Raw genomic sequence first — 23,638 nt, 5'->3', positions numbered from 1 at the left:
AACAGGAATGGGGTTGCTGTGAACGGTGGAGAGCCGTTAAAAATTCCTCAATCAAGATTGGATACGAGATGCTTCGAGAAGTGCAAAATGGGTGTGACTTGGAGACAATGCTCTTTGTCAAGCTGCGAGTGAGTCGACTACCATCAACGCCAATTGTAACGAAAGATGTGCAGAATGTGACCGCACGCTGCACTGAAGAACAAGCCCTAGTTTTGTGTAGGATATTATGATGATTAGGTCGTGCGAGGAGGGCGATAGTCCTCTGTGAATACCTTGTCAACTTACTTTACTTTAACTTTGACTGCACCTGCGGCTGCGGCTGCAGCCCTATAAGAGGTGACTGGGGGGTTCGCGCCAGAGGGGGAACGGGAGCCTGGAGGCCCGCCTGAAGCCTGCCAGTGGCTGCCACGATGGAGCTCGGTTGGCGGGCCGGTGGATTTGATTGGGGGCTGGAAGCTTGGCGACTGGCTTAAAGTGCTAACCTTGATTCTCCAGCCATGTCACCAATGTGACGAGAGCTCCTGTTTACTTTGGTAGCTTTTCTTCTGCTTTCGCTTTTTCCATTTCAGTGTGCCGGACATATGTGGCCAGTTAGCTATGAAGATGTGTATACATCAATCTTTGACCTATCAAACATCATTGCCATAATGACCCTCTTTTTTTCGACCTGAGCAATCTACATTCATTTACTCGAGAGCTCAACCTCCATGCGCCTCGAATGATGAGCGTTTGATTTCTCCATTCTTATCAACCCTCAGGACAAAACCATGGAGACACAGCGCATGCAAATGCAGCGACTGTACGATGCAGGCACAGAATTAAATCAGGGCCCGTTGAGGGTTAATCCAAATCTCCCACTCCAATCGTCCCTGCCTTCGTCGCAAAGCGGGGATCGATCCCCTCCAACCAATGGTTTGGCAAGGACGACCTCCAAAAGGCGAAGGCCAACTGGGACTGGACCTGGAAGGACACCAATCGAGAACTTTCCACAACCTCCTGCTCCCGAAGTACCGAAAGCACCACCTGTTTCGTACCGTCCTCCACATGGCACCGAGACCTACAGCCCACCCGAAGGCAACTTTCCAGCCTCTTTTGCAGAGCGAGCGCGTGTTCTGACCGGAAAGTCACTACCCGCAGAACCACCAGATCTCAACCCTGAGCCCCTCCCTCAGCCAGCACGGCCAGAGAGACGAGGAAGTCTCAATCGTCCCATTGGTGGATTATACTCAGAAATCCAGAAGCACAAAAGAGACTCATACCCTCCCCCTAACGGTCCTATATCACCCAGGCGGTTCTCAAATCCAGCAAGCCCACGACAATTCGAATCTAGAAGTGGCAATCCTCCAAGTCGAAAAAGCAGCTCAGCAACAGCTCAGAAAACCCCAGAAACTCTGTCTCCTGCTACCCAGCCGAGTGCTAGACGTGCTCCAGCCAGTGTAGCGCAACCACAAGGAAGAGAGTGGGCGCCAGAGCATTCGCCGTTGCAGAAACTCGAGGTCGAGCTTACCAGCAAAGAAAAGAAACGAGCACGTGTAGAGGCTGCTGAACGAAAGCTTCGAGAATCTCAGGCCCGCAACAGGCAGCACGACTCTGGTCGAGAAAGTGACTTTGCCGCGGATCGGAGCACATCAAGACGTGTTTCTAGATATACTGGTGCTGCTAAATCACGAAGATTTCCTGACCAGACTGAAGTCAATTGGCCTGACGGGCACAGAGAACAACCGGTTCGCGAATCACAACCACAACGAACTTCAGGAAGGATATATTCTGACTCCTACCAGCCTTTGTCTTCAAATCGTACCGGCAAGACATCTACAAGATCGACCGAGACGCCCCAGTCCGACCAGCACCAAGGACGAGGCGTGAGATTCCAAGGCGAAGAGGATACTGAAGATCTTGATGCCTACTCTAGCGATATGGACAAGGCAGACTCGCGCAGTCACAGGAGAAGTTGGGGAACGGAAGCATTGGCAAGATCAGATCAAGAACGTGCTGCTCGGAGAGACAAATTTCGTCGAGACGCAGTAACGGTGGGAAAACGGACGCCGTCCAGAGACGTACCCACAGAACAAAAGGAGCTGTACAATAGTAGAGTGGAGAGATTGAATGAAGATGCGTCAGCCGCAACTTATGGAGGCGCACCAGACCCTGTACCACGGCATACTGTACAGGACCAAGGGCAGGCTACAAAATACGGAATACCTCCACAAACTGCTGCTGGTATCCAGGCCAGACAGATCGTGGGATTTGGCAGTGGGTCGCAGGGAGTGATCGAGGGTCACGCAGATCGAAAACATCACCTCTCCACCATCTTGCATCGAGGTCACAACCACACTGCCAGTGCGTACGAACAGCCCAATGCTAGGCCAAGAAATCTTGACGAGTGGAAGCAAGGAGGTACAGCAAGACTCTCGGCTGCTGATTTTGTTTCCGGGAAAGAGTCAAAAGATAAAGGGGATACGTGGTGGGAAGAGAGCAGGTCTGACAGTCGCCGCAAATCGGGAAGAGCAAGACAGGCACAACCTCTCCAAAGAGACTATCAGGACAACAACGGTAAGATACCAGGTTCCATTTCTAGTCAGACAACAAGATCTGCAGAGTCGCCCTCAAACGAACGCACAATTCGTACAAGGCAATATGTGGGGCACGAGCAATTTCGGAGGGTCAGAAACCACTCGGGATCGCCTTATGAAAGTCATGTGTCCCACTTTCTCCATCGTACAAAGAATGAGCAGCTTTCAGGTCTTTCGTCTGTGTACTCTTACTCATGTACCAATCTTGCTGATCACGACCCTGCACACTTTGAACATATTTGCGAGCCATACTTGAGCAAAGAGCTAACTTTGAGTATGCGGTCTGTCCGCATACGGCCAGCTCCAGCACTCGCTACCTTTGATCCACCACTCTACCTGAAATGTGGTCCTCTCTTGCGCTACACAGGCCTGAAGAGAGACAGACTGCAGATGCAGACTAGAAGTGGCCCATCCAGCAGCGAACGCGAGGCATGGAGAGGTAGCGTCATGATCGTCACAGCGGATGCCGACTCATCATATGATCCTGCACCAACTTTGCGCCTATTCCCAGAAGCAATGGATCTCTTGCCTCCACCACCGCAACATATTGATGCCGAAGACGGTCACGAGTTACCTGCTGAATATATGGATCCTATAGCGGGCTTGCCTAAATTGTCAAGAAGTGGAAAGACCGTATACGTCAAGCCTGTAGACGATCTCGAGCAAGGCGTGGACTTGTCGCGTCTTGAAGATGATGACGGGCTTTTCGAGGAATTCCGTACTGCTGCGGTTCCGACAGCTTATGGTACTCCCGACTTCCATCCAGGACGTAGTAATGGAACATCGCAAACGAATCCCAAGATTGGAGGTCGTGGGGAGAGGGCACCAAAGAGAGGTCAACAAGTCAGGGGTGTTCGACTCCATGCAGAGCGTGGTGTTACCTTCTGGCGTTTTAATCTGGAAGTCGAGCTGAGTGTACAACAAACTCGCGTTGCTTACAGTATCAATGGCTCGCCGTCTGTGGGATTCTGGATACCCGGAAGAGGCCAATCAATGAACGTGATGTTCCATAGCTGCAACGGTTTTAGTATGAGCGTCAAGTAAGTCTGGACATCTAGTGAAAGGATTCATGCTTATAAAGGAACAGCCCGGATAACTTCTCTGGGCCTGACCCTCTCTGGCGAGATGTGCTCAATTGCCATCAGACACGACCGTTCCATGTCATGATTGGTGGAGGGGACCAGATTTACAACGATGCTGTCATGAGCCAAAGCCCACTTTTTCGGAATTGGCTCGAGATCAAGAATCCACATCACAAACATGAAGCTGACTTTTCGCCGTCGATGCATGAGGAACTCGAGACTTTCTATCTGGAAAGGTACTCTATGTGGTTCTCTCAAGGTCTTTTCGGCATGGCCAGTTCCCAAATCCCAATGGTAAACATGTGGGATGATCATGGTACGTTTGTGATCGGAGCAGACCTCTCATCTGGCAGATCTCACTGCGCCATCCACGTGTTCGATGTGATGGCGTCTGACACTGCAACGGACTTATATGACGAATGATCGGTGGCTAATAACCTTTCCGCAGATATCATCGATGGTTTTGGTTCCTACCCGCATCACTTTATGAGCACGCCAGTATTTTGCGGTCTCGGAGCTGTAGCGTTCAAGTACTATATGCTGTTTCAGCACCAAAGTGTTCCAGACGAAGGGCCCGCTGATGAGCCAAGTTGGCTCATGGGATCTGCACCTGGGCCTTATATCAACGAGCCTAGTAGGAGTGTTTTTGTTTCTCTTGGGAAGAATGTCGCGCTTCTTGCTCTTGATTGTCGCACAGAGCGAACAGTAAGTGGAAGATCAGACAACGAAATCCCGTGATTGTGCTAATCCAGCACAGAGAGAAGAAATCCTAAGCGAGGCTACATATCAGATAGTGTTGGATAGGTGCCGAAGAGAGATCGTTGAGGGTGAAACGAAACATCTTGTCGTGGTGCTCGGTGTACCTATCGCCTATCCAAGATTAGTTTGGCTCGAGAACTTGATCACAAGCAGAGTGATGGACCCTGTCAAAGCCCTAGGCCGAGCTGGTATGCTCGGAGGCTTCCTTAACAAATTCGACGGCGGCGTGGAGATCTTAGATGATCTGGACGATCACTGGACCGCGAAGAATCACAAACAAGAGAGGAACTGGTTTGTCCAGGAGCTTCAGGAACTGGCTGCAGAAAAGTCGGTAAGGGTGACAATCCTTGGGTAAGTTTCAAAGAACAGCTTTGGGAGTTTCTTCGATACTAACGAGCGACTAGTGGTGATGTTCATCTAGCAGCGGTCGGCCAATTCTACTCAAATCCTAAGCTGAAGATACCAAAGGACCGAGACCATCGCTACATGGCCAATGTCATCTCATCTGCCATCGTCAATACGCCTCCACCGAACAATATGGCCGATATTCTCAACAAGCGTAACAAGACTCACCATCTCGACGGTGACACCGATGAGGACATGATTCCAATGTTTATCCATGATGTGAATGGCAAGCTAAGAAATAACAAAAGGCTTTTGCCACGAAGAAATTGGTGCTCAATTAGAGAGTACTATCCAGGCTCCACACCTCCACCAACACCACCTCAGTCGGAGCCGCAAACCCCGAGCGACGAGTCTCCGCCCCCTCCAACTCGCCTTCAAAGGACCCTATCATTAACAAGGGGTGATGTAAAACCTGGCAATCTCATTCGCCGACTCTCAGGTCGTGGGCCACCGCCAAGCAACGACTTTCCGCCTTCAAACAAGTACGACACTGGAGATTCTTCATCCTCGCCTCCGCCTGATGGCTACTTCCCTCCTCAGCCCAAAATACCTCAAAGAGCTGTCACCATCAGCGGCAATGGCGATCAACGCCATAGCTCCGCCCCTCTTCCACGTCCCGGCAATTTCCACCGCCGTCCGACCAACATGAGCGAGAAAGCTGCAGCGAAAGGAGGAGACCTGGATGACATGACAGGTCACATCAATCTTGAGCATGGACTGGATCTAGTCTTGAACTGTGAAGTCAACCAGAAAGATCCAGCAGGTATCACCGTTCCTTACCGGCTTCTAATTCCAGCACTTTGGTACGAAGGAGAAGGAGACGTCAATACCGAGACGTATAAGAAGAAGGGCCTTTTATCTCGGCTTAACAGTATCAGAGGTACCAGGAGAAACACTCTGGCCGGCAGTCAAGGTCGGAGCAACTGGGGTCGGCAAGACAGCCTAACACCAAGTGGGAGCGAGGGTGAGACTGAGGATGAGGATGAGGACGAGGCAGAAACTGAACCAGTCAAACCTCGACGATGGAGCTTTGGAGTCTCCCAAAGGAGGCAGTATCGAGATCAGACGCCCCCTCTCGAACGGGAATATGGCGATCAGCGGCCCCAGAGGCAAAGAGATTTCGAAGATCGTAACCAGCAGATTGGACAAACAAAACAGAAACCCTTCTCGATGCCGCCAAGGCAGAAAAGGCAATATGGAGAGCTGGGTCAGCAGCAAGGCCAGTTCGTTAATTCTGATTATGACGAGGCACGGTATGATTCTGTTGATTATCACCAGCATCTTGATGCGAGTCCCCCAAATCCGAACAGCGGGTACCAACGCAAGCCGAGTAAGGTCGACCGCATGCTGGGTGTTGGTCCTATGGCGCGTGCCAACAGCTCCTCAGCGAACGGTGGGATTAACCCGCCGAGCTCCGCCGACGCTCATACGAGTGTCCAGACTGGCGCCCCAGGGTATCCTGAGAGTGGCGGCTCCGAGAGCGAGGAATATGAAGAAGAGCCGCCTAAGAATTCATCGAGGCCCGCTTCCCAGGGTTATAGTGGCATTGAGGCGTATTCGGAGAAGAAAGATACAGGGTGGAGAAAGTTCCTGAATAAGGTCAAGGATATCGAGGAGAAAAGTTCTGGCCGACGTCCCCCGGCCAATTGAGGATTGAGTATTGGCGAGGCTCAAAGGATGGAATAAGAAAGGGTAGAGGAATGAATAATACAGCATCATTTCGTTGCAGCGTCAAGTTGAGTCTTCACTTGACATAATTCTAATTACATAGCGATTCAGCGATAGCAGTATGCCAATAATAGTATTTTTAAATGGTTTGATTAAATCTGATGCAAGTGGTTCTACCTATCAGCAAGTGCTAACTGCACGAATCTTTTTCCTTCCTGATGATAGAGCTTAGAACGCCGTCGCTATGCTTCGTATTGATCATTGCCATCTTGCTGCCAGCAAGCAGATTATTCCGCGCTATGCAAGAATCACTGTATCACATCTGCTCATAGGTTATGTGGCCCTCTTAGCCCGCCTTCACCATGGTTAAGCAGGCGAGCTACCAAGAATTTGCAGTCTTGGGCGCTGAGTCCTTCTACTTTAGCGCCAGCTTCAGGAATCATGCCGAGGAAAGTCGTCATTCATTCATAAATTGGCGTCAGGTTGAGCGTTCAACCACGAAGAAACCTTCTTGTGGGTGTGGGTTCCACCCGTGTTTCAGGTTCTTGTACCGCTTGGAAGTGCCACTTTGATTTCGTACCTCGCCCACAAGGTGCCCATTATGAACTCTGCTTCATACTCCCACACCTAGCACAAGTCCACCACTCGCTCTCCATGAAGTTCCCACAGGAATGACAAGACCAACCTATCGGCTTCTTAGGCAGCTGCGACGTCGTAGCCTCAAGAGACATGAGCGACTTTACTGCTTTCTTGGAATTACTATCCCTGATTGAGCTAGGCCTAGCTTGAGTCGAGCCAATTTTCTGAGTGTTTGATAGGGGCAAAGGCGGGGGAAACGAGCGTTCGGTACTGCAGGCATCGCAGCAGAGATAGTTGGCTGGGTTGACCAGGGTACATATTTCACAGGTCCAGGGGTCTGAGAATGGTGTTTGGGGTTTGGTGGATGGAGGTTGAGTGTGGGGGGGAGGCGTGCTTTGTCCGTAGCCTAGATCAACCGTGTTGGTGATAGGAAGTATGGGTTTTTTGGATGCTGGAACTGGTGGTGCACGGTTAGATCTGATTCCAGATTCTGATTTGATTCTGTTGAAGCCTCCTTGGCTGCCAGCGGGGTTCTCTTTGCTGGGCGGAATGTAGGCGTCACCGTACTTATCTCTCTCTTCTTCCTGGACGAGATCAATGTAGGCGATCATAATAGCTTCTTCGTTCGCATCATCCTCTTCTGCTTTGGTCCGAAACCCTTTTTTGTTCGTCTCCTTGTCTATCTCCTTCTCACGCTCGGCACCAACGCCGCTAGCACAGCCTTTCATAATCGCAGCTCTCCTCGCTGCGGCGTCTGCAATCACGTTCCTGATATCCACGCCTCGCCGTACAGGAGCACCTCCCAACTTTTGCCCTGATCCTGCCGTGAGAGTTCGTCGTTTCTCTGCGTTGACGCGAGCTAGGCGACGGGCTTCATGCATAGGGATACGACCCCTACCGCCGAGCTTGTGGCCTGTGGAGAGGAAGCCTTCGCCTGTATAGCCTTTGCGAATAAGTTGGTCGTACTCGTCGCGGAGTTGGTTCCAGAGGTTGTGGAAGGATTCGTCGTGGGGTCCGAAGACGATGTGGCAGAGCCTGAGAAACGGCTATTAGTTATGTAGATGGTACAGCGCCATGAGTACTCTTACTCGTGTAGCATTGTATCCGTGACCTCCTCCAGAGGAAGAAACTGACGCTCGTCGCCAGGATACCTCAGGCGCAGGCAAATCTTCTGTCCTTTATTTATGTTCAACCCTAACAAATTACGTTCCGGTGGATAGAATTCCGTCAAAACACCGACCTTCCACCCTCGCTGTCTCATTATGGGCTTGACCAGGGAGGCGATTTTGCGGAGGGCTTGCAGCGCCTCCGCCTCTCGGGGGCGCGACCTTTCATGCTGATACTCGGAGACAGCAGGATCATGTTCGAAGGCCATGTTGACAGTTGTGTTGGGGAAGGTTATTGGTAGCTATGAGAACAGTTCAGAAGAGAAGACTTTGGTTCGTGGTAGACCATCGTGTGAGGTGGTGCATTGCCTCCAGATGTATCCAGAATCGTGCTTACGAATTCCTTCTGCCATTCACATGATTTCAAAGGCTCCTCCACAGCCCCAACTCCAAAGGTCAGCTAGCCTACCCTTACATTGGAAGATATTGATTGAAGAAGGAAAGAGAAGAAATAGAGCAGAGCCACGGAGTCTCTATTACGGTGGGATCACGTGAGTATAATCGGCTAATCCTTGGCTAAACGTATTTATGCCCCTCGAAGTCGAGGAGTCCTTACCCTCGTCCTTCACCTTGGCGAAGCTCAACAGCTTGATATTCATGGACAGCGTGTCTCTCCACCATCACGTCACGTCTGAAATGTCGAGTATCCTGGAGTCAGTTAACTCCTTCACTGAGGCTATCGATCGTCATTTCGAGTCTGTGGGCCGTTCATTGAAAGATGCATTTCGAGACACCCCTTGGCTTCCAGACTCGATTAAGCCGAAGCCACCTCCTGTCCCGCACAGAGTACCTGTTATAGCTATCCCCCTTGGTTACTTCGAAGCTACTCGAATCTGGGTTTCCGAACATCGGGCGTGGACAGCAGCGGTGGTTGCATTCCTTGGTACGGGAGCCTTCATTGTATGGCGGCGGAAGAGAAATGATAGAGTCAAGAGACGGGCAGGCCGTGCTAAGAATGGATCCAGGACGGAGGTCGTGATCCTCGCTGGATCCCCGTATTCGCCTCTTACTCGTTCGCTGTCTTTAGATCTCGAAAGGCGAGGCTTCATTGTTTACATCCCAGTCAGCACTTTATCCGAGGAACAAATAGTCCAGTCCGAGTCAAGAGCTGACATTCGGCCACTTAACATGGATATTACATCTGTATACCTCCTGCGTCTCAAAAGCCAGACAGGGTTTGCTAACCCTTTATTACAGCCCTCCTCTACAGAAGAAACCGTCCAGAAATTCACCACACACATAAATACTCCTCAGCATCCCCTCTCCAACGCTCCACCTCACGACCTGCACCTGACTTCCCTCGTAATATTCCCGGCAGTTACCCTTCCTGTCAGCCCTGTTACTTCCCTTTCCCCACCCGACTGGTCTGACATCCTGAACACCAACCTCGTGGCACCGTTCACGACTCTCCACGCCTTCTTACCCCTCCTTGTCTCCCAAAAATCCTCCCTCCTGTTCCTCAACCCTTCGATCGTACCCTCGCTCACTCCGCCTTCCCACGCCGCCGAGAGTATCATAGGGGGTGCCTTGAACCAGTACATCTCCACACTACGCCGAGAGGTGCAGGTCCAAGGCGTCAACGTCGTACATTTCCGGCTTGGTCACTTCGATTATGGTCCTAGTCTCTCAGACAATCAGCAGCTTGTGCCGAGCCAGTACTCGCCGAGAGCGGAATTTGCGAGGCGGAGGCTCGAGCAAAAAGGACTCGAGAAGCCGGCGAAGGGCCAATCCTTGCGCGAGTTGCACAACGGAGTTTTTGATGCTATGGCGAGAGGCAAGGGAAGAAATGGGACGATCTTTGTGGGACGAGGTGCCAGGAGTTATGAACTTGTGGGGAGATGGGTTCCGGATGGGATTGTGGGCTGGATGATGGGGGCTGCTAAGACAAATATTGTTGAAACGGCGGAGAAAGAGGGTTCTGTAGAAGGTAGTACTGAGTGGGAGAAGGTGGATGACGGTGATGACAGGTAAGTGTACCGGAGGAATCGTGGTGGGTTAGAGGATTAGTTAGCGTTCATCTCGTCTCAATCATACGAGCAGGTGGAATGTATTGGAGGCATGGCGTTTGGCGTTCGATTTTCATCTCAGTACCACGATGCTCAATATAGGCACGAATCAAAGCTTATGGCTTGGACCAAATGGTTGGAGTACTCCAACAGTATTCATCGGTGCTTCTGCACATAACCAGATCGTATCAGCAGCCCGGACTCCTTTCAGTGCTAGATTTTCGTTGCGCTCCCTCGTCAATCAACCACATATTGTCCTCTGGGTAGCGGACATTGCTTGACGCATTCCATGGCGGAGGGATGGCATAGACCGGTTTCGCTTCAATCGGTGTGCTGAGGATAACCTCTCTCAACACCCGGCTCAAGACTCCAAGCCACTGTCATTTGTCGTTAAAGGATGATATGTCCGGTCCCGAGCTTAGCGAAGTCCAGAGACTGCATGATTCAACACTCCTCCTCTCTTTACGGTCACCAAACTGTGATCGGCAGGGAACACCTTTGAGTATTCTTCGAACATTTCAGACATGAGCAGGACTTCATCTATCGTGACCTCCTCCTCGCCTCCTAGGATTATACCGTCCTCCACCACCCCTACCTCTACCCCTTCCTCTGTTGCTCTCATTCCTCTCGTACTCCCTCTGCTCTTGTCGATCAGCCTCCTCCCGCAGTCTCTCCTTCTCTGCCTCTATCTCCTCCGCCGTCTTCTCAACTTTCAGAGTAGGCTTCGGCAAATCCTCTGGGAATCTTGGGTGCGCACCTTCCTTACATTGCCTTCCATAAGGGCAAAAGCCAGCAAGGTAGAATCTGCACAACGTCTTCCGCACATGCTTCTTGCTGCAACGTTCACCCAAAGGGCAAAATCCCTTCTCGTAATGCGGACAAGGAGGCAGTCTCGTTGCTGGATCGACGTGTAGATAATTGCAATCCTCTCCACTAACACAATATCCACTGCGATTATAGTTCGTACATTCTGCTCTAGCCCGTATGTTGTATTCATGCAGATAATCGCATTGGTCACCCTTCTTACAGAGACCTTTCAGCCAGTGCTTGCAAACAAGATTGTTGTTGTGATGGTTGCCGTGTTTATCAGGACACAGATTGCCCAATGGGCAGAGGCCTTGGCGGTCTGCTTGACAGACCGGTCGGTTAGGATCGAGACCGAAGCGGTATTCGCGTTTGAGGAAGTCGGAGAAGGCAAATTCAGGTGTTGGAGGCTTTTGGTATTCGTTAGGGCTTTGGTGATCGAAATTCATCGGCGTAACTCCACGGTGGTCGACTGTGGCGGCCATGGTGTATAGAGCTGGTACAGCCGAGCAGATTTACGAGTTGTATGAGACGTTTGGACGATATAGTAGAGGCTCGAGTAATTAGTAAGTCAGCTCTCCTCCTGGATTCTCGAAGGCGGCTCGTTATCACATATGGCTAGTCATTGATCATTCGATTAGAGAGCTAATGCTGAGGCCACGATCCAAAGATAAGGTTCCCTTGACAAGAAGATCAAAGGACCCGCGGACCATAAAGCTGATGTTGCCAACATATCTAAATTTTTTTTTTTTTTTTTTTTTTTTTTTTTTTTGTTTATTTTTTTTATGGTTTTTGTGTGTTGAAAATTAAGAATTTTTTTTTTAATTATTAATTTATAATTTTTTTTTTTTTTTTTATTTTTATTTTTTTTTTTTTTTTTTTAAATTATTTTTTTTTTTTTAAATTAAAAAAAAAAGAAAATTTAAAAAAAAATTTTTTAATTTTTTTTTTTTTTTTTTTTTTTTTTATTTTTTTTATTTATTATTTTTTATTTATTTTTTTTTTTTTTTTATTTTTTTTTTTTTTTTTATTATTATTTTTTTTTTTTTATTTTTTTTATTTTTTTTTTTTTTTTGGGGGTTTTTGGAGGGGTCTCGCGGGGGGGGGGGCCCGGGGGGGGGGGGGGGGGGGGGGGGGGGGGGGGGTGGGTTTTGGGTTTTTTTTTTTTTTTTTTTTTTTTTTTTTTTTTTTTTTTTTTTTATTTTTTTTTTTTTTTTTTTTTTTTTTTTTTTTTTTTGTATGGGTTTTTGGGGGGTTATTAAAAAAGAAATAAAAAAAAAAAAAATAAAAAAAAAATAAATAAATTTTTTTTTTTTTTTTAACTTCCCAAAAAAAAATGTGGGGGAAAACAAAAAAAGCCGGGGGGGGGGGGGGGGGGGGGGTGTGGTTTTTAAAAAATAAAAAAAAAAAAAAAAAGAATTTTTTTTTTTTTTTTATTGGGGGCCCCCCCCCCCACCAACTATTTAAAAAAAGGGGGGGGGGGGGGGGGGGGGTTTAATTTTTTTTTTTTTATTTTAAATTTTGGGGTGGTTGGTGGTGGGGGTGTTTTTTTTTTTTTTTTTTTATATTTTTTTTTTTTTTTTTTTTTTTTTTATTTTTTTTGTTTTTTTTTTTATAAATATATAATTTTCCTTTTACCCCCACGGGGTTGTTTTTTTTTTTTTTTTGGGGGGTGGTTGTTTTTTTTTTTTTGGGGTTGGGGGGGTTTTTTTTTTTTTTTTTTTTTTGTTTTTTTTTTTTTTTTTTTTTTTGGTTGGGGGTTTTTTTTTTTTTTTTTTTTTTTTTTTTTTTTTTTTTTTAAATAAAAAACCACACCAAAAAAAAATTTTTTTGGGTATTTAGGTCAAAAAACCTCTTTCATCTACAAAACCACTTCTCGAGACTCGAGAACCCTTTAGCAAGTACCTCAAGAAGTTGCTGTCACCCAACTCGATTTCCAGGTCATCGCCGTCACTTACCAGGAATCTCTGCTACTACGGAAGCAAGTCATAGCATCATCATTCTGGCGAGCACCAGGAATCTCCTTGAGGAATTGGCCTACCATTACCGTCTTGACGCCCCAGACTTCTCGAGAATTCCTCTCGGTAATAGTCCTACGAATTCCACAGTCTCGTCGTCAGAATCTTACCGGAGCACGCCTTCTTCAGATTAGTCTGAAGCTCCCGTACAGTCTAGCACCCTTCCTAGCAATACTACAAAAGCAATCATGCCTCGCCCTACGTTTGCTACATGTGGTAACTTCTCGGGACCACTGGCATGTCAGCATCAAAGTGGCTCCGAAAGTTCGACTTCGACATGGAGGATTACCAAGATGAAGAAGGTCGTTTCCCCCAGCCAAGTATCTGGGATATCTTGACATGCTTCTTGTCGACGATGCTTTCGAGTGGTCAGAAAGTCACCCAGAAGCTGTCCGACTTCTTACCGAAGTAGAGAACGCCGGTTCCCAGCAAACAATCCAGCAGTTCCGGGCCATATTCTGCGAGAAGTTTCCCTCGAAAGCTGTGGAAGTAAGTGCGATCCCGTTCGATGTTGAGATTGCAGACCTACATCAACGTCCCGAAAGAATCCCTTGCTTCATACTTCAAGCGTGTCACCAACTTGATGCAGAGAGTTGGGATCAAGGATAGGCCCGCTGCTACTCCCAGTGCTGCTTTTAGCCTCCTTGAATCTACCATGCTCGACACCATTCTCCGTGCCTTCATCAGAGGATTGAATGATCAAGAGATTCGAAAGGAAGCAACGAGAGGCATGGCATCTTCTGACAGATCTCTACACATGGTCTACAATCTCGCGGAAGAAGCACGGCGTACCAACGCCGAAATCCAGAAGCTCTTGGATGAAGAATCGAGATCCGACCAGCTCCAGTTCTACAAATCTCTCGTGGAACGAAACTTGCCAAAGCAACAGGTGGCTTCCTTGCTTGCTTCTCATCAAGCTGCCAAAGCTCCGAGGCCCTCACATTATCAGTCTTGGTCCTTCCATGCGGATCCACCGGAGCAGCTGCCAGAGGCTTCCGCGGGACCTCAACGTTTCACGCAATCCCAACCCCCAGAGTATCGTCGTTCTTCACATGAAGTTCCGGCTCCTGCTCCGGCTCCAGCTCCGATCTTAGCTCAGAATCCCAACAAAGGAAACGCTGGCAGGAGCGGACCCCCGAATCCCAAGCTGGCAGTCGCTTCCGTAACTATCAGCCTACCCCAAAAGATATACCCGAGCGTAGCACTTCGAAAACCCTTACATCAATGGCACAATCCACTGGTCTTACGGGAAAGACGGTCAGCTATGTATCAAGTGTGGTACCAAGGGTCACATCTCTCCTCATTGTGAGGGTGCCTCACTACCTGCTTGGGAACAGTCGTACCTGAGGATGCTTGTTTTCGGGGACAATCCACAGTCAAACTTTGCTTCCGTTGGGTTCGGGGAGTTTGATGGATCTTCTAGACCCTACGGGACCACCCCTTCGCCGAAGCCTTCCGCAGCTTCTTCTTCTTCTTCTTCTTCTGCTGGATCGGGTCAAGTGACGCCTTCAAGCTCCATGGATTCTTACATTTCTCCTCATTCTAATTCAGTGCAGTTCGGAGTAGCAGGGCTGAATCGATCTCGTTCCGCTGACGTGAAAACCGCCGAAGCTTTCCTCGGTGAAGGATCAGGACCTAACAAGCGAGCTCACGTGGAAGAAGCACCGGCACCGGCATCTCAGCGGCAACAAGAAAAGCAACCTGAGAGGCCTCAATCAGTACCCATTCAACCACAGCAATTCATACCACAGCAGTTTCAGATGCCTCAGCATCAGCAAAAGCAGCCTGATGCCAGCCTGAATCCCGGTGCTTCTTTCTACCCGCCGCAAGTTCCTACCCAAGCAGGTCCGCAGCAGCCTTCGGCAGCTATGGGTCAAGGACCTTCTTTCCAGAACCAGCCATACCTATTCCAGGCTGCTTCGGAAGAAGAGCGTCCTAAACGCAAGGGCAAGAAGCGAGTCGGTAAGAAGGCAGAACCTCAGCCTTTGGTAGGCCTATTCAATGGATCAGAATATGATTCTCCCATGTCGATCCGACATATGCTTAAGAGTACCAAAGTCGACATGAGTATGATGGATCTTGTGGCATGGTCACCTGCTATGTGTAAGGAGTTGAAGCGCCTTTGCACTCGGGTTCCCAAGAAACGAACTCCGAAGCCTGCTGCAGATGCTACGCAAGCACCTCCAGTCAGCTTCCAGCCTACTTTTGTTCAACAAATTCCACAGATGCCTGTGCTACCTCCAGGGTATCCGCAAGCCTATCAACCCATGCCGGCATTTCCTTCTACGTCTGCACCTCAAGCACCTTTATCTCAGCCTTCCCAGCAGACTTTGGGGAACCCTGCTACGTCAGTATCCGTATTCCAGGTTGATGTTTCTGCTATGGAAGCTGAGAAGCACACACGCTTCCTGAGCTCTCTTGTGGGTGTGGACAAGGCGTTCCGCATTCCCATTATTGCAAGGAAACAGGATGGATCCGACGTCAGCCTCGAGAAATCTCATACTCAGGCGGATCAAGGTTCCGATATGAATGTGATGTCTTCTGGACTGGCACGCCTTCTAGGCCTACATCTCCACCTGCTTTCGGAGATTGGATTTAAAGGCCTTTCCATGCGTACGGCGGATTATCGTGATACCGTGCTAGAACATTGGGTGTGGCTTACGATTGGTGTGGAAGGAATCTGGAGAAACATTCGATGCTTTGTGGCTCCGGAAGTTGTGTCCGTCACGGAATCAGGGAGATCTGAATATCTCAGTCTGATCCTCGGGATTCCGTGGCTTTGGACTGTGGATGCTTTCATTTCGATCCGCCTTTCTACCATTTTCCTGGGAGACAGATCGGAAGGCGAGGAAGTCCGAAGAATCGTGGGTCCGGAAATGGTTTTCTGCAAAGATCACAATTTGTTGATGTATCCCAAGTCCGCCATGACTACCCCGAAAGCTATCAAGTGGGACATGCCAAAGGCTTCCGTTGAGGAAGTTGATTCTTCAGAATCTGATAGTTCTTCTGATTCTGGGGATGATTTGTCAGATATTGAAGAGATCAAGCGTCAGGATTTTCAGTGAATCAAGTCTGTCTTAAGCAGGACGTTAAATTGCCAGGGCTCGCAGAAGCCTGCCTCAAGGATTCAAGCCCCTTGAGTACCCCTGTCGTCACCTTCAAAGTCCTTGATTCTTTTTCTTTACCAAAGCAAGCAACCATTGTGAGCTTTCCAGGCTGGTCTGCCGGAGCCTTCAGTGCTTCGGGAACGCCAGCACCATCATTTCCACAGGTGCCTCTCAAGCAAGCATTTCCTGCTAGAAGGATGATTCGCCGAAGCCTTCCGCAGCATCCCTCACTATCAGAACTTGAAGAATGGGCTAGCAAGCTAGGATTGGGACCAGTCCTCGGACCGCTCATTACCACAGCAGAGCAGAGACTACGGGTGCTACGACTGCTATACCAGTACAAGCATCTCAATAGGGAAGATCTGAGAGACCTGCCTTGCACGGATCTCATCACGCATCGAGTACGCATTGCACCTGGCACGAAGCCTGCTTCCTCGAAATCTCAGAAACGCTGGCCTCCTCACACGGAGTGGTGGCTGAGAAAGCTTGTTCAAGACGGTCTCGAAGGTGGTGTCTATGAACTCACTGAGCCTGCAAATGGACGTCTGTCTCAGTGGAATGCACGGGCTGTCATGGTAGACAAAGTCGAGGATCCGAAACCTACTGACGAGCCCCGAATGACTTTCGATTATTCCCGTGTCACGGAGCTTCTTCCAGGAGCTCATCTCGAGCTAAGCTCGAAAGTTCACGATCACCTATCCAATCCACGTCATGGATGCTTGTTCTCAGCTGATTTGAAGCACGCGTATCTCACGATACCTCTGCATCCTGACGACAGGCACTACTTTGCTTTCACTATTTCAGGCATCGGTCAGGTGCAGCCTACGAGAATGCAGCAGGGATCACAGTCTGCAGGCTTTACCATGACAGAGCTAGCTTACAGAGCATTTGGTCCTATTCCTTCGGAACCTTCCTTGCTACATTCGCCGGATCCTGAGATCCCACCGCCTCTCACGTTCTATATGGACGACTTCTTTGGTGGCTTCCACGACTTCGAGGATCTGTTTTCCTTCCTGCAGCATCACTTCTTTCCTAGAGTCGAGTGGGCCAAGTTGCTATTGTCCTTCAAGAAACTGCGGCTATTTGCATCATCAATCAAGGCCCTGGGCGTGACTCATGTCATTGGAGGACATGTCCACATTCTTGAAGAACGGGTTGCTAAAGTAGCCAAGTGGCCTGTTCCTTCAGATCAGTCGGAAGTTCGAGGTTTCTTAGGAACTGTCGGCATCACGCGTCGGTGGGTGAAGAACTTCGCGGAAATCGCGAGACCTCTTTCCAGACTTACGGGAAAGGTGGAATGGCGGTGGACTCAAGCAGAACAGCTATCCTTCGAGATCCTACGCATCAAATGTGCTACGAGAACAAGCATGTACGGCATTGACTTGAGCCGAATCGTTCACATGTACACTGATGCTTCCGGTTTTGCAGCTGGGTGTGCTATCACACAGTACCATGCCCCCACCCTGCCAGAAGCTTCACAATCTCAGAAGCCTACCGCAACGGGAAAGGATGAAGAAGTGCCTGTCTTGTACGATTCGTTTACCTTCAGTCCCACTCAAAAGAAGTACCCTACTTACAAGCGAGAACTCTGCGCCATTGTCACGTTCTGCAAGAAGTATGACTACTTATGCAAGCACCCGTATCAGCCTACTGTGGTACACACTGATCACAAGCCTCTCACGCACTTCCTCGACTCAGATCTTCACGAGGGAATCTACGGGCATTGGGCTGATGGACTCCGTCGCTTGAATCTCACTATTCAGTACATACCTGGGCCTCGAAACAAAGCTGCCGACGGCTTATCGAGGACCTTGTTCGATGCTGAATGCTCAGAGAATATCACAGTCACACGAGTACGACAGAAACTGGAGAACCATGGCCCGAAATGGATCTGGAAAGACGGCAAGGATGGATTCGATTCGTTCCTAGCAGCACTCACCAAATCGGAGCAACTTGAGGTCGTTGATAGAGGCACGCTGCATGGTGTTTCTTCTTTCTCGCTGGAAGCTGTTTCTGCTACGGAAACTATGGAACCACCTGCGGAAGCCTTCGGCAAGATCGATGAGAATATCAAGATTTGGATTGAAGCCTACCGCAGCAGCACCTGGTTCGGCGAAATCTACGAATTTCTTACCGTAGGATCTTCGACTCCCACTGCCACGCTGCTCCGAAAAGCTTTTGAGTACCGAGTGGTGCGACATATCCTGTGGATCTTTCGAGGAGGCGTGTACTTACCTTGCGTGCCGGAAGGAAAGGTGCTCACTGTGCTCCGGGAAGTTCATGACGAAAGCGGACACTGGGCTAAGACTGGCACCCTGGCAAGACTACGCAGCTGCTACTGGCCTGGGAAAGCACAAGATGTTGAGAAGTACATTGCCGGGTGTCTCGAGTGTGCTAAGCATGGACCTGCTACCAGATCTCAGCCTTTACATCCTATCAAAGTCACGTACCCTTTCCAGCTCATGGGAATGGATTTCATAGGCCCACTCAAAACTACCAAAGCAGGATCTACTTTCATACTCGTGAAAGTCTGCTACATGAGTAGGTTCACGGTTCCCTTTGCCACTGTGTCTGCTAATGTGGAGAACGTCATCTGGTGTCTCAAGTTGTTCTTTGCTATGTACAGGAAGCCTCATGCCTACTACCTCGATCGCGGTCAGCATTTCTTTAATGATGAGTTGAAAGAATTCTTGAGATCCGAAGGCATTGCCGTCACATACAGCCCTTCTGGTGCTTCCAAGAGCACGGGAATGGTCGAGGTCTGCAACAAACTACTGGAAGCGGTGCTTCGCAAGGATTCTCTTCATACCGGACTGGAATGGGATCAGCGGCTGCCAAAGACTGGAGGTTCCGTCAATACACGAGTCATCGAACACCTGGGAATTTCTTCTACCAGCATCCTTTTCGGACCGCTGCCGGAAGCTTCTGCCAGCATGTCTACCTTACGTGCACTTCCCGGACGTGACGTTCCTGCTTGGGTAGCTGAGCTGGAGGATCCTGTTAGCCATGCTCAGATCGTACGACAATACCTCATTCACCGGGCGGATCTTCATGATACGGTCAGGCAGCGTTCGGATCAGCAGAAGGAGGACATGGCTTCCCGGTACAACAAGGGAATCAAGCAAATCACGCATCATGTTGGTGATCTAGTCATGTTATACCAGAAGGATACAGGAAAACTGGAAGCCCGCTGGAGAGGTCCGTTCCGAATAAGTGGATATGGTGGATCCCATGGAAGATCCTTCACACTTGTACAACTCAATGGCCGAAAGATCAGACACGCATTTCACGGAGATCACCTCAAGAACTTCGTTACTCGTACAGGCTACCTCCTGGATCCCGCTACCCCCCATTACCACAACAGCAAACTACCCGACGTCCCCGTTAGAAGCTTTCCTGGAAGTTCATGCTTCTTGCAGAAAGCTTCAGAACTCATGCTTTCCCGAAGTCTATGCTTTCCCGGAAGTACATGCTTTCACGGAGCGGAGTTTGTGCTTTCTTAGAAGTACATGCGCTTGCGGAAGGCTTCAGGAACAGTGTTTTGTTTTGTTTTTTCTTCAGGTGCTATGCTATGCTACAGCTTTGTTTTCTACAGAAGCAGCTTTTGTCTACATTTGTGTATAGCTTCATAGTCGCTGGGGCTCTGTCTTGTTTGTTCCGTAGTAGTCGGAAGGTGCTTCCTGCGGGGTCGTTCTTTCTAGCCATATATAGCATAGCTCGCTTAGCTGGATCCCTAAGATCCTTGGGATCTTTTTTTTTTTTTTTTTTTTTTTCTTCCTTTTTTTTTTTTTTTTTTTTTTTTTTTTTTTTTTTTTTTTTTTTTTATTTAAAATTTTTTTTTTATTATTATTTTTTTTTTTTTTTTTTTTTTTTTTTTTTTTTATTTTTTTTTTTTTTAATTTTTTTTTTTTTCTTTTCGGCCCCCCCGCCTGTTAAATTATTAATTTTAATTTTTTTTTTTTTTTTTTTTTTTTTTTTTTTTTTGTTTTAAGGAAAGAATTCCTTCCTTTTTTTTTTTTAAAAATTAAAAAAAAAAAAGGTTTTTAAAATTTGTTAAGGGGAGGTTTTTTGTTTTTTCTTTTTTTGGGGATAGTTGATTGGGGGGCTACCCTCTCTCGTTGCTAATAGAAATACGCCTATCGTACTCGAATATCCACTACCTATTGGCCACCTGGCCTTCCTGCAGCTGAAAAGTACCAAACATGGTCTCGTTACCTTTTCTTGGTTTACCTCCTTCTTCCCCTCCCTTTCTTCCTTTTTTCTCTTTCTCCCTCTCCCTCTCCCTCTTCTTTCTCTCTCTTTTTTTTTTTTTTTTTTTTTTTTTTTTTTGGGTGGGGGGGGCCCGGGAGGTAATTAATTTTTTTGGGTGGTTTTTTTATAATTAATAGGGTTTATAAAAAAAGGAGGTGTGTGTATTTCTCTCCCCCCCTTTATTGAAAGGCAGTAGATGAGCGATGTTGAAAGAAAGAGAAAAGAGAGAACGGGAATGGCATCTAAGATGATTGAATCTACTATCTCCCATGCTCCTTCCAAGAGTTATATCCATTTTGCCAAAAGCAAAGCAACGGCCAGGCGGATCAGGAAAGAGCGTTCAAGGAGCTAAGCTCACCCTTCATCTCGAATCAAGCGCAGACAGATATTTATATGTATTTCAGTGTGTAGACTACCTACTATTAGCATTCCTGTTCATACTCCACATACGTCCGTCGGCATAGTAGGGAGCTGTGCTTCCGACCGTCCTTGAAGGCTACCCCTTAGCCCAAAATCGACGTGATGGTAATTGATCTATCGGTAGGAGGCTACTCTCGAAGTCCGTCGGTTCCTATTGGGAGGCAGATAACAATCCTTTTCAGATATCATTCCAGCGTAGTAGTATAGGAATGGTCGGTGACCGTAGAGTTCGACCAACGGATATCGCGTCGAAAAGCTCGACTTATTGCGGGGTCTTCCCAAAGTCCTTCATCATGGCATAATCACCCTGGTCCACAACCGCAATAGAGTCTTCCGCTGCTTTCGTTCTATCGACCGCCAGGGGTTTTTTTCCCGCCAACCCTGCCTCATTTTTCTCGCTATATTGTGCTTTATTCAAGCAGCCCTTGGAAGCTCGAGTTCCACAAGCCACGGCAACTGCAGAGCTGGTAATGCACAGTCTTAAATCCGATAATCCCGGGGGGGATTTTTGGGGAATATCCTCCCGAAAACCCCCCGAGCCTACCCCCGCTCCGCTACGCGGCGTACGGCTTACAGAATTTGGGCAGACTTTATTACACTATCATACAACGTTATCAATATAACTCCGAGTTAGAAAACTCTTGAAGTTTTAGAAATATTATTCTACGTTCTATGATTTGATTTATTAATATTTTTATTTTACTGTTGTAAGAGGACGAATTACTGAAGTTTCAGATTCATCGGATTTTAGACCGGGCATGTACCGGGTAGCGGGCATTACCGGATCCGTATACGAGTATTTTCCTTGCTCCCATGGCGCTGTTGTTGTGTTTAAAAAGCGGGACGGGATGTGTCAAGAAATCGCCCACGGTCTTGTAAGTTGTAATAAGTAATGGAATGATGTGATAGCTCTCAACTTTCTAAAATCCTCTGCTTCTAATACATGGCTGCCCTTTCCGGAGACTGAGAGCGAATGTTCCATCAGTTGTAAGAGACATCCCTCCTCTCTTTCTTCCCTAAATCTCACCTCTCTTAACACGGTTTACATGGCTTCATCCCAGGGCAAACCCAAGCCGGGTTGGCGGGCACACTCCTTGAACCCATTCAAAACCAGGAGCCAAGTGCAAGTTGAACCAGTTCCTGTCGAGAAAATCTCTCAATCTCTCCCCATCAATGCCGTCTATTACCCAAATTGGCGAGTCTACAAGGGATTTCCTCCGTCCTCGCTGAATTTGAAATATGTCACTCACCTCTTCTACGCATTTGCATGGTGGGCATTCTCGTCATGTTCAATTGTATTTACTAATGAAATTTGCAGGGTGAGAAATCAGGGTCATTTGTTTGTATGTAATTTTCAAAGTTGGCTTCTCTGGTCGATACTCACGCAGCTGCAGTTCAGCGACGAGTACGCCGACAGCGAGATCGACATTAACGGCGATGGTAGCGTGAAAGGATGTCTCAATGATCTGAGGTCTCTTAAGAAGCGTTATCCGAACATCAAGACAATTCTCTCGGTTGGCGGAGGAGGAGAAGGTAGTGCTCCTTTTCCTGCAGTCGCCAGCAATGGAATCGTCAGATCAAGTTTTGCCCAAAGCGCAAGACAGATGGTGGATGCATTTGGATTTGATGGCGTAGATAGTAAGCGGTCACATGAATATCTGGGCTCCTGCCGTAGCTGACATTTAGAAAGTCGATTGGGAACATCCATCGGATCCTAAGCAAGGCCAGCACTACGTCCAATTACTTGCAGCACTTCGGAAAGAATTGCCTGCCCCAAGTTATATCCTGACCTCTGCCCTGCCTGCTGGTGAATGGGCCTTAAGGAACATTGATCTTGGCAAAGCTTCTTCTCATTTGGATCTAATCAACTTGATGACTTACGATTTCTCCGGACCTTGGACAAATCTTTGTGGTCATCACGCCCAGCTTTACAGCCCGAAGAACCCTCACAACGAGGCTGCCAGAGTCTCATGTAGCTCAGCAGTGGCCTACGCCCAGTCGCGAGGCGTACAGGCTAGGAAGATTCTGCTTGGCGTCCCTGCGTATGGACGTTCCTTCCTGGGTGCTAGCAAGCCAGGAGACCGTTTCACAGGCCATGCAGGCGAGGAAGGTAGCTTCGAGTACAAGGATTTGCCACGGCCCGGAGCTGTTGTAAATCTTGATAAGGAAGCAGGTGCCGTGTATTGCGTCGGCGGTGATGGCGGCTTTGTGAGCTATGATGATGTTGACACTGTCCAAATGAAGGCTACGTTTGCGCTGAAAGAGGGTCTTGCGGGGCTGTTCTTCTGGACTGGAACGGGAGACACGCAAGACTCCACAAGCTTAGTGGAGGCAAGCTACCGATCCTTGTATCCTCAGCATTCCAACGGAGTGTAACAAGTCGCACTGTCTTGAAACCAGATAGATGAATATTTGGGGTGTCTCCCCATGCTCGTCCTTTGAGAAGGAACTTGCCCAAAAGCTAAAAATCTTTGAGAAGGCGCCAGTCAAAGTGAGCAAAACCGAAGCCCAAACTGACCTGCATCCTCCTCATTCGGAAAGTGCAGACCTTGTCTCCATGACGATCCTGTAATCCTTTAAATTGTATGAAGTCACGGTCTTTCTTCCACTCTCTTACATACAATCATTCCACCGCAGGACAAGGACCGAGTATCTGCTACAATCGGCTTCGACAGCACAACGTTATTATTACTTCATTCTACTCTGCTGCTCAAGCTAACGTTTGTCTTTGCTACCAACACGCGGACTGTCTCCATTCTGCAGTTTGCTTGACCTCCACCAGAGCATTCCAGTATAAGCA

General features: G+C 48.3%; 5 protein-coding genes across 5 annotated transcripts; 4 read left to right on the top strand and 1 right to left on the bottom strand.

The window, feature by feature from the left end:
• Window positions 1-767: 767 nt before the first annotated feature.
• On the top strand, window positions 768-6,469 carry HO173_001912 (uncharacterized protein; the record flags this gene model as incomplete). The annotated part of the gene is made up of 5 exons (XM_037303848.1): window positions 768-3,613; window positions 3,661-3,971; window positions 4,104-4,360; window positions 4,413-4,765; window positions 4,819-6,469. 5 exons carry the CDS (start codon window positions 768-770, stop codon window positions 6,467-6,469), a joined length of 5,418 nt encoding a protein of 1,805 aa, XP_037169570.1.
• Window positions 6,470-7,086: 617 nt separating this feature from the next.
• Window positions 7,087-8,441, bottom strand: HO173_001911 (uncharacterized protein; the record flags this gene model as incomplete). Its single annotated transcript, XM_037303847.1, has 2 exons — window positions 7,087-8,101; window positions 8,155-8,441. 2 exons carry the CDS (start codon window positions 8,439-8,441, stop codon window positions 7,087-7,089), a joined length of 1,302 nt encoding a protein of 433 aa, XP_037169569.1.
• Window positions 8,442-8,760: 319 nt separating this feature from the next.
• On the top strand, window positions 8,761-10,203 carry HO173_001910 (uncharacterized protein; the record flags this gene model as incomplete). Its single annotated transcript, XM_037303846.1, has 2 exons — window positions 8,761-9,375; window positions 9,430-10,203. 2 exons carry the CDS (start codon window positions 8,761-8,763, stop codon window positions 10,201-10,203), a joined length of 1,389 nt encoding a protein of 462 aa, XP_037169568.1.
• Window positions 10,204-13,399: 3,196 nt separating this feature from the next.
• HO173_001909 (uncharacterized protein) lies at window positions 13,400-14,369 on the top strand (the record flags this gene model as incomplete). The annotated part of the gene is made up of 2 exons (XM_037303845.1): window positions 13,400-13,549; window positions 13,584-14,369. 2 exons carry the CDS (start codon window positions 13,400-13,402, stop codon window positions 14,367-14,369), a joined length of 936 nt encoding a protein of 311 aa, XP_037169567.1.
• Window positions 14,370-21,884: 7,515 nt separating this feature from the next.
• On the top strand, window positions 21,885-23,214 carry HO173_001908 (uncharacterized protein; the record flags this gene model as incomplete). Its single annotated transcript, XM_037303844.1, has 4 exons — window positions 21,885-22,108; window positions 22,157-22,181; window positions 22,233-22,476; window positions 22,529-23,214. 4 exons carry the CDS (start codon window positions 21,885-21,887, stop codon window positions 23,212-23,214), a joined length of 1,179 nt encoding a protein of 392 aa, XP_037169566.1.
• Between the last annotated feature and the right edge of the window lie 424 nt (window positions 23,215-23,638).

Source organism: Letharia columbiana (genome assembly GCF_014066305.1).
Source record: "Letharia columbiana isolate WasteWater2 chromosome Unknown Sc0000003_s0, whole genome shotgun sequence".
NCBI classification, from domain to species: Eukaryota; Fungi; Ascomycota; class Lecanoromycetes; order Lecanorales; family Parmeliaceae; genus Letharia; species Letharia columbiana.
The sequence above is the reverse complement of the archived record's forward strand: the minus strand, read 5'-3'. Positions and strand labels throughout refer to the sequence as shown.